Source organism: Lactuca sativa, chromosome 8 (genome assembly GCF_002870075.4).
Source record: "Lactuca sativa cultivar Salinas chromosome 8, Lsat_Salinas_v11, whole genome shotgun sequence".
Taxonomy (NCBI): Eukaryota; Viridiplantae; Streptophyta; class Magnoliopsida; order Asterales; family Asteraceae; genus Lactuca; species Lactuca sativa.
The window spans coordinates 114569357-114578543 of NC_056630.2; the positions used below are offsets into that span (position 1 = coordinate 114569357).

The 9187-nt window shown below is 32.5% G+C and overlaps 2 protein-coding genes across 3 annotated transcripts; one reads left to right on the forward strand and one right to left on the reverse strand.

The window, feature by feature from the left end:
* Positions 1-3063: 3063 nt before the first annotated feature.
* LOC111896755 (uncharacterized protein At3g17950) lies at positions 3064-5605 on the forward strand. The gene is made up of 3 exons (XM_023892741.3): positions 3064-3334; positions 3415-3558; positions 4976-5605. The coding sequence occupies exons 1-3, from the start codon at positions 3323-3325 to the stop codon at positions 5438-5440; spliced, it is 621 nt and encodes a 206-aa protein (XP_023748509.1). The 5' UTR covers positions 3064-3322; the 3' UTR covers positions 5441-5605.
* Positions 5606-6495: 890 nt separating this feature from the next.
* Positions 6496-8899, reverse strand: LOC111896767 (putative E3 ubiquitin-protein ligase XBAT31). 2 transcript variants are annotated; one of them, XM_023892756.3, is made up of 8 exons: positions 8534-8899; positions 8364-8426; positions 8117-8188; positions 7883-8004; positions 7627-7767; positions 7447-7542; positions 7068-7329; positions 6496-6972 (listed from the first exon to the last, which is right to left on the reverse strand). In XM_023892756.3, the coding sequence occupies exons 1-8, from the start codon at positions 8711-8713 to the stop codon at positions 6640-6642; spliced, it is 1269 nt and encodes a 422-aa protein (XP_023748524.1). In that variant the 5' UTR covers positions 8714-8899; the 3' UTR covers positions 6496-6639. The 2 variants fall into 2 exon arrangements, with proteins under 2 accessions (XP_023748524.1, XP_023748522.1); XM_023892754.3 differs by having other exon boundaries at positions 7447-7554; positions 8534-8896.
* Positions 8900-9187: the final 288 nt, after the last annotated feature.

Genomic DNA, 9187 nt, shown 5'->3' on the forward strand with positions numbered 1-9187 from the left:
AAATCAAATGTGTAATCTCAAGAACATGACACCAAATCTCATCTGAACTCTTTCAATATTGTCGGACCTTACAGATATGGACATCGGTGGTGGTAGAAATCCTAACTCTGGACCAGAGCTTGTAGATCTAGACAATGGTATGTAAGGTCTAATGGTAGATCTAGTGTTTCAGTGACATAAAATGTTAGATCCGAAGGTGGAGGCAAAACTGATGGCATATCAGTAGGTGGAGGTTCTAGATCTGACCACATCTCGAAAGATCTAGACTAGGAACACGATCAGAAATGAGAAAAAATCACTAGAATCATTCAGATCTGGTTAGATCTGAGCAAAAAACACAAAAAAAGTCATCGGAATTATGTCGTCGGAGATGACAGGCGGTGGACGGTAGATCTGAAGCGGAAACACCTTGGTGATGTCGTTTTTTGTGGTGGTTTCAGATCTGAAAAGAAAAAAACATGATTGACTTGACATTCCGGCGAAGGTTAAGCAGCCAGCGACAGTGGCACCGGCGGTGGTAGGTGGTAGTGGTAATAAGGAATGTGTGTTCTTCAAAAATGGTGGAAGAGTTTGAAATAATTTATCATTTGAAAAGATAGATCTAATTAATGGTTCATACAGTTCTTAATCTTTTTTGGTTCTCATTTGAATCTTTACCTCTCTCTCTCTCTCTCTCTCTTTATATATATATATATATATATATATATATATATATATATATATATATATATATATATATATATGCTTAAGTTATTTTATTTTTACTAACTATTATGTGCAAGAATGCACAGATCTAGACCACCGGATGGAATAGAATCAAAGGTCATGATCTGAGGGTTTACGATATTACAATAGGGTAACATGTATCATATAATCACACAAATTTCAGCATAAGGGCATTTTAGTCATTTGAGACAAATTTAAAAAAGGAAAAATCAAGATTTATGAGATAATTAATGATTTTGATTTAAAAAATCTGATTTTTTTCAAATTAATTCAATTTCAAACGTAATTTGTAAGTATAAACTGATTTTATTCTATCAGAATGTCATTTTGTTAGAATGATATTCTGTAATTCTGTCAGAATGGTATACAACTATGAACATAATATTATAAACACATATTATCAAGACCAATAATTTTTAATGAATCCAAATTTTATATAAGACGAAGTTTAATACTTTAGAATAAGTAATTGCATTCATTCTTAAAGAATACAACTATGCTATGAACATAAATTACATTCATTCTTGAAATCTCTTGCAAAAAAAATATCGGCATTCTTCAAAGAATCCTCATTCACTTTCTTGTTTCATTCCTAGATGTCTTGTGTATGTTTAACCTCTAAGCTACTTCAAAATATCTAGCATTCTATGAGATTCACATTTTATGAAATTGGCATTCTGTCAGAATTGTATTGCATGAGAATGATTTTATACAAGGAGCTGCAAAAGGATATAAACTCGAGGATGGTAAGTGATCCCTAGGTAAAACTTGAAACATCTAAAAAACATAAGAAACAAAAATCATGTTAAAACATCAGCCAATTGCAATACAACCCTTGTAGAATCATTCTTATGTGATTATATCATAAATACAATTCTGGAAGAATCATTCATATGTTATTTCTAAGATGATAATACTCTCTACAGAATATTCTTAAAGAATGAAATAATTATTCTTAAAGAATGAAAAAAAATTAAGATAAGAATAAGCATCCAATAATTATTCTACAGAATATTCTTATGTGATTTCCAGCACCTGATATTTTTCATAATCGAAAAATGATTTCCTCTCTTTCAATATTGAAAGAAAATGAGAGTTATTCTAAATTTAAAGTATGATATAATAACATAATTCTCTATTTTGATTTTGTTTACCTTTGGAGATTATATGAACAATAATAAACATTTCATCACTAACCATGAATACAAAATATTTCTCTTTGGCATTTCATCAAACACTTTAAGGGCGCTTCCTAAATCACCATATTTTCTATGAATCATGAATGAAAAAAAAAATCCAATTCAGAACCATCAACATCAAATTCATATGAACAACAAGATATTTCAAACACCGTTATATAAATCTAAAACTAAAAGTTGAAATTGTAGAAATTGGCTAGTTGGAAGAACGAAGAAAAAAACCTGTTTTCTATGGAATGGAATTGCAATTCTGGTAAATTAAATTGTAGAAATCTCTTTGACCAACTATTGGAGGTAGAAGCTAGCTTCGATTGGAGATGGAGTCGCCGAGAATAACATCTTCATCTTGTCAACGGAATGGAGAAACAGACTTGCAGATCCACCGCTTCTTCTTCATTCGTCAATAAGAAAAGAAAATGGGAGGAGGCAAAGATATAATACGTATCATATGAGAGGCTAGGGTTAAATAATTGGTCAAATATATTTTTATGGTAATTTCCATGAATTAAGAGATTTTATTTTAATTATCATGCTAAAGTTACATAATTACCCTTATAACCATTTTTAATTATTTAATTATTCCTAAATTCCTATTGGCTCATACATGCACACAAAACTTGTAAAAAACATTTGAATATATATATATATATATATATATATATATATATATATATATATATATATATATATATATATATATATATATATATATATATATATATATATATCCAACTGCCACTACAATAGTTTGGTTCAAACTATTATATCAAACCTAATTTGATGTTGCACACCTTACCTAAACCTACAATTTTCAACATGTAATGAGTCAATAATCTTTCCTTGTACACAAATCATTATAAAGTTTGACCACGCATCAGGTTTTAAACTAGCAAGTTTTAAGGGTATATATGTACAACAAAAAAGGTAATTTCAAATAATTAAAAAAAAATAAGACAATTATAATGTCTAGATTGTACAAATTTCATTGCACCCGGCTTTATTGCCCTTTATTGATGGTTTAAGTCTCAAAAAAGGTTATATTCCAGTTATAAATAGACTAAGAAGAGCAGGTGATATACTTATTCTTTTCCTTAAACAATAAAATACCCTAGAATAAAAGCAAGACAACAAATGGGAAAAGGGTGTTTTGAATTGATATAATAATAAGACATGTCCCATCTCGACACCATTCTTTTTGACCCCATCATGCTTCAGTCTTTTTACTCTTTGAAGCCATATAACACCCATCTGTTCATCCCCAAAACATCAAAATCTCATTGTATTTATTTAAATAAAAGAACACCTCTAACTGATATGATATGACACTTTTCTCTTTGATTGAACTACACCTAGTTACCATATTTCATCAGCTCCGATAAACCACTTTCGGCTTCTACATGGCTCAACAGGTATCTCTTATCGCCACTGTTACTGACGATACACATTTAGCGTTTTTTTTTTTTTGTTCTTCATTTTGAGTTGAATGCAGGAAGAAGGGGGGTGGCCTTTAGGACTGCGGCCTTTGAATATGAGACCAAGAGACTATGACTTCTCAGGATCAATCTCATGCAACACTTTGCTCAGTGGCTCTCCTGCATTAACCTCAGATTCTTCTTCAGATGTAGATACACAGGTTTGATTTGTGTTTGTGTTCAATGTTTATTGCGTTATTTTCTTTTATTTATTAATCCATTGCCTGTCACCCGTGATGAAGTGGTTAAAACTTGCTAGAATAATCTAATTTTGGATCCAACTTCCTCCATTGAGTCGAAAAGGTCATGATTTTTCAGGATCAAGAAACGTCTAGAGTCAGTGATTTGTTTCATCATGTTGGTACCTAAATATAGTCTTATATTGGATACCTACGCTTTCTGAGGTTGGACGAACTCAGAAGCAAATGATACAACAACATGATAAATGTTGTAATATAAGAATTTGCCTTTTTGACATAGATTTAGCATTACTTTAATTTTGTATCTCGTTTTCACGCATAACATAGCGGTAAACAATGAATGTACTTCCTAAATTTGCATTTTTTATTGAACCGGTAACACGACAAACATATTTGGAGATTTATCGTAAATCATAATCTCTTTCCAATTTTTAAAATGCTTGAAAAACACATAAGGATCTATATTGTAAATCTTATAGCTTTCATAATGGAAAGATTAATGGAAAAATTGAATGAGTTTGCAAACCTAGATAGATATTATTGTAAGATGTCATCACATTGCAATGTATTCTGCTAAGTTTAATATATTATAGATGTCTTTAGCTTGAAAAAAAACTACAAATATATATAATGGTTATAAAGTTAACTCTCTCCCATTTTTCCTATTTTTCTAAAAAGGCTAAAATAGTTAAATATATAAAATAGAGTGTAATTTTCATGACACTAAAAACATTTCATATAACATTTCAATCTAAAAATTAATGAGTTAATATATATATATATATATATATATATATATATATATATATATATATATATATATATATATATATATATATATATATATATATATATATATAGAGAGAGAGAGAGAGAGAGAGAGAGAGAGAGAACCATGTATAAAAGAATAAAAGATGAGAATCTTGAAGTCACAAGAGTTCTTAAAAATTAGTACATGATTCATCAGCCATTTCTTGTTTCGTATCTCTAGTTGTCTCATTCAGTCCAAACTTCTTTTGGAATAAGACGTATATAAAGACATATGGAAGATAACACCAAATTTCTGCCCTTGGTAGTAGATGATCAATTGCTTTTCCTTGAAACTAGTGAATCTATATGACATTTAAAATGACATTTCTGACCCCGAAAGAAGCTTGTGCCCTTCACATGTCACTGTCATCCCTTATATGGGTATGTTTGGTATACCAGAATAAGGCTAGCAAGGCATCTTTTACAACAAACCTATATGACTATATCAGTATACAACTTCCATTACATTTGCAAATGGTTATATATAGCATTACATTATTGGATTTGACCCAAAATCAAGTTAAAAATATTGTGACCTTATTTTGAGATTGTTATTGGTTGTATCTAGTCAACAGGGTCTTTCTTTCATGACAAGAGCATCACATTAGGAAATCTTTTGGGTGTTTCAAGCATTGTAGAGCTCTCAAGAAGATCTTTAAGAAGTAGGAGAACTTCAGAAACCATAACTTTAGGGAACAACGAAAGATCAAACCTCAAATCAAAACTTGGGTGTTTCAATTTTTGTTTATGCCGAAAAGACATTGATGTTGATATCGCTAGAAACAACACTGTACCCCTTGGAAGACTACTAGAAGTAGAAAGAAGAGTTGCTCAGGAGCATAGACGAGGTCATGAGCATGGTCCATTGATATATGGACCTGATGAGCTTGCGTTGGCTCAACCTTTTGGGGAGCTATCAAATTCGTTGTTTGTGGATGGACGAATTCTGCCTCCAACCCAGTCAAGCCCTTGTTCGGGTTTGGACTCTAATGGAAGGAAGGAGGGTAGAAGATTGAGACCTCCATGTTTTTGAAACTTAGTTTTCTTTCCTATCTTTGTTGCAGCTGGAGATTAATTATGTTGGGTGCATTTGTGAAGAATTTGTCATATTTGCTACCCATAATGGGGTTTAATTTGTTTGGTTCATTTTGTGAACAACCAATGTTTTAATGCACGTAGAAATAATTGTCTTGTTTAATATGATTATATGCATATAAAATGTCACTTAACATCTAAATCTAATTTAATAAAGTTAAAAAGTGTATCCGCATGAATCTAAGTTAAAAAGTGTATTCACATGAATTAATGATGGGATTTTGTCATATCACATGTATGATATCTGGTCGTTTTAACTTCTAATCCATCACATATATATGGGTCTATATCATCTATATATTTAATTGAATAAAGTCTTTTGATAAAAAAAAATAATAAAAATAAAAAGATGACCTTCAACACAAATAAAAACAAGACTTGTATAAAAATATTATAAAAATGACGGTAGCCAAATTGGTCTAGTACGTAGTGATGAATAAATGTAGCATATAAATTTGATGTTGGTGTTTGATTTCTAAAATCTAAAATCACTTTATCATTTATTAAATCTTGCCAGAGACACATTGACCATGATACATCGGATCTTGCTTTATACAACAATCGTTCTCATAATATTTAAAATTAAACAATGTTATTCAAAATTCTTGTTTTAGATTATTATTTGTTTAAGAACAAGTATTTTATTAAAACCAATAGTCTTATGTATTTTATGCATTTTAAGAAAGATGTGTATTAGCATAATATATTTAATTATTTATAACATTTAATATTGTATCTTGTAGATAATTATTCTCTTATTTCTTCCTTCAAAGGGATTTACCTGTATTTATACATTCATCAAAATAAATAATGTTACAAAGCGTATATGGGCTTAATCTACCGGACTACTATACTGGCCACTGGGCTATACAAGATACACATATAAACACAATATAATGTACACTAAAATTTACAAACACTTTTTTTTATATTGGGTTGAAATGATCTTTAGTAATGCAACATCAACATTAATGACACTTGAACAGTTTGAACTTACTAACAAGAAAATTACCCTTTGGTTTGCTGATTACCCCACAAGAAAATTACACAATAAAGAGATCCTTTATACATATACCCAATAAGGCACAGATCTTTATATTCAACCAAAATGTTGGTAACACATAAATTTGACATTTTTCATGTTTTATCAATGCATTGATCAATCCTAGCTGAGCCATGGCTCCTAGCTTTCCCAAATGACGATACAGCTGATAGCCCACAGCTTTCCTCAATGCAATTTGTAGGCATTCTTGATTTCCAAGCCTTTTGATGGGCGGCTTTAATTTCCACCGCCACCAACCGCACAATTTTGCTCCGGCAAAAGGGGCAGACTGGCGGAGTTGATGGATTTTGCTTGTTGTGGCAGCACAAAGCGAGGGTGCATTGAGCACACATTTGATGCCCACAATCTTGAACCTCTATTGTGCATACTTGATCAAAGCATATACAACATAGCTCAGTTTCACTTACCTGAAATTAAAAACTAAAATTAGGTTTCGCACATGAAAATCCTAGAAGCTAAATAATTTTTTGAAATGATCAATAAACAACATGTTTGAGCTTACCTCAGAGATATTGTCATCTATACCATCGGAATCATAATGTGATGGAGATGCCACCCAATGACTGGTGCCCTTCAAGACTGTTTTCTCCCTCTCCCTATTGGCCTCCATTAGAGCCTGTTTTAACAAGGCTTTTGCATCTTGATGAAGCTCACTAATGAATTTCAATGGTGAAGGCCACACTAGAGGCTCTGCTGATGAAGGGTTTAGCAATGCTGCACATGCCTCGTTCTTATGCTTTAAAGCAACCATGTATGGAATTCTTCTGCATTTAGCGACAAAGGTTAACAAATTAAGTTTTGAGGTCGAAAAAGATGATAAAAATCGAAGCTTTTTGCTGAAAAGATTAACGAATTGCAAATGATTTTGAAGAAAGTGTTACCCAGATGAATCTTGTTGAAGTCTATATGCACCCCATGCCAATAATTCTCTGATACAATCGATTGAACCCCCTCTTGCGGCTAAATGAAGTGGAGTGCTACCAGGGAAGCTGTAAATCAATATTGATTTTCATTTTAAAAAAAAAATCTTGAAAATCAGAAATTTGAGAAGAAATGTTTACCTATATCCACCAGTAGAGGCACAAACAAGAGCTCCATTATCTAAAAGTATATGAACACAATCAGGGTGTTGTTGACGTGAAGCTAAGTGTAATGGAGTTGCTCCTTTACCATCTCTTATATTCACAAATCTTGAAAATCCCCTTTAAACCCATTTTAAATTATGATTAATTTTAATGTCATACTTCACTAGTTCGTTGATTTACATGTAAAAGAAAGTAATTTGTATTCATTTAAAAGGGAATAGGAAAAGTCTACCAAGAAACTGCAATGTGGGAGGTCATGGCAGCTAAAAGAATGGTTTGAAGACAATCAGAGTGGCCATAGAAAGCAGCATAGTGCAAACATGTTCTTCCATTCAGTGAATCAAACATCAAAATCTGACAAATTGTTAACAGTATCATCACCATTGTTGACTTCGAAACAATGATCTTGAAAACAGATACATGCATTTGTTTTTTGAGGTATGTAAAAGGAAAGAAATTGACATACATTAGCCCCAGCTTCAATGAGCTTTTGTACACAAGAGATCTTCCCATGCATTGCAGCTAACATCAATGGAGTCTAACAAGTGATACCCATCACCGAATTACACAAAATCAGTAGAAGAAGAATGTGAGAATTAAGAAAATCACCCAATTTCCATAAGATCATGAACCATACATCACATTGGAGTCATGAAACTGACATAAAAAAACAAAACTGAAGTATAATTCAAACAGAGACTACCCAAACACACCTGTTTATGACGATTCAAGGAATCGGGATTGACTAACTGATCGTCCAAAAGCATAGAAACAATCTGACACAAAATCGACACATTGTATGAAATAATGAAACACTGAACAAATTCATCAAGGAAAAACAAAAAATAAAGTAAGAAAATGAAGAAATTCTTGAATTACCCACCTCAATTCGGCCATTGGCAGCAGCTATGTGAAGAGCAGAATGGCGATCGTTGACGGTGGTTTGTTGAATAAGATCGGGATCTCTCTCCAAAACACTCCTTACAGTCTCCAAATCGCCTGATTGCACTGCTGTGAACAACCAATGCTCGTCTTTTACCCTGCAACTAAGCCCCTGACCCATCTTTTTGAGGGTTTAAATGCTAAGGAGAAAAATGGCGGAGGTCCACCGGAATCATCCGCAACCACCCAGTGATAAGGTGGTGGTGGTGATACTGGTGGAGCAGAGATAGAGTGGTAGCGGTTTTTTTCACGTTTAAGTTGGAGAGATAATGGGAGGTTAACGGGCAGGTGTCCGATACATGCGGGCAATCTAGAGATTCCCAATTTTTACAAAAGTGGGTACCGACAGCCCCGATTTTTCGCATCTGTGTCTGTTAATAGGATAATTGATTTGATTCTACTTAAAGTTACTTGGCCTGTTGGCCAAAAGAAATGGTAATATTTTCGATTTAACTATGGGAAATATCCGCTTCTCTTTTTTATCCAATCCATTAAAAACACCCACGTAGAAATCAGCTTTGGCTGCCGGCGATTAATCTTTTGGTGCTTCAAACCAATTCCGATTAGAGTGTTTGGCGAAAATTGGTTAAAATCG

Excerpts from the sequence above, each read along its gene's own strand:
- LOC111896755 (XM_023892741.3), top strand. Across the intron at positions 3,559-4,975 it reads CTTCAGATGTAGATACACAG|TCAACAGGGTCTTTCTTTCA; the intron begins GTTTGATTTGTG and ends GGTTGTATCTAG.
- LOC111896767 (XM_023892754.3), bottom strand. The coding sequence starts at position 8,713 with ATGGGTCAGGGGCTTAGTTGCAGGGTAAAAGACGAGCATTGGTTGTTC. Across the intron at positions 8,427-8,533 it reads CTGCCAATGGCCGAATTGAG|ATTGTTTCTATGCTTTTGGA; the intron begins GTGGGTAATTCA and ends ATTTTGTGTCAG. Across the intron at positions 6,973-7,067 it reads TAGATGACAATATCTCTGAG|GTAAGTGAAACTGAGCTATG; the intron begins GTAAGCTCAAAC and ends TTTTAATTTCAG.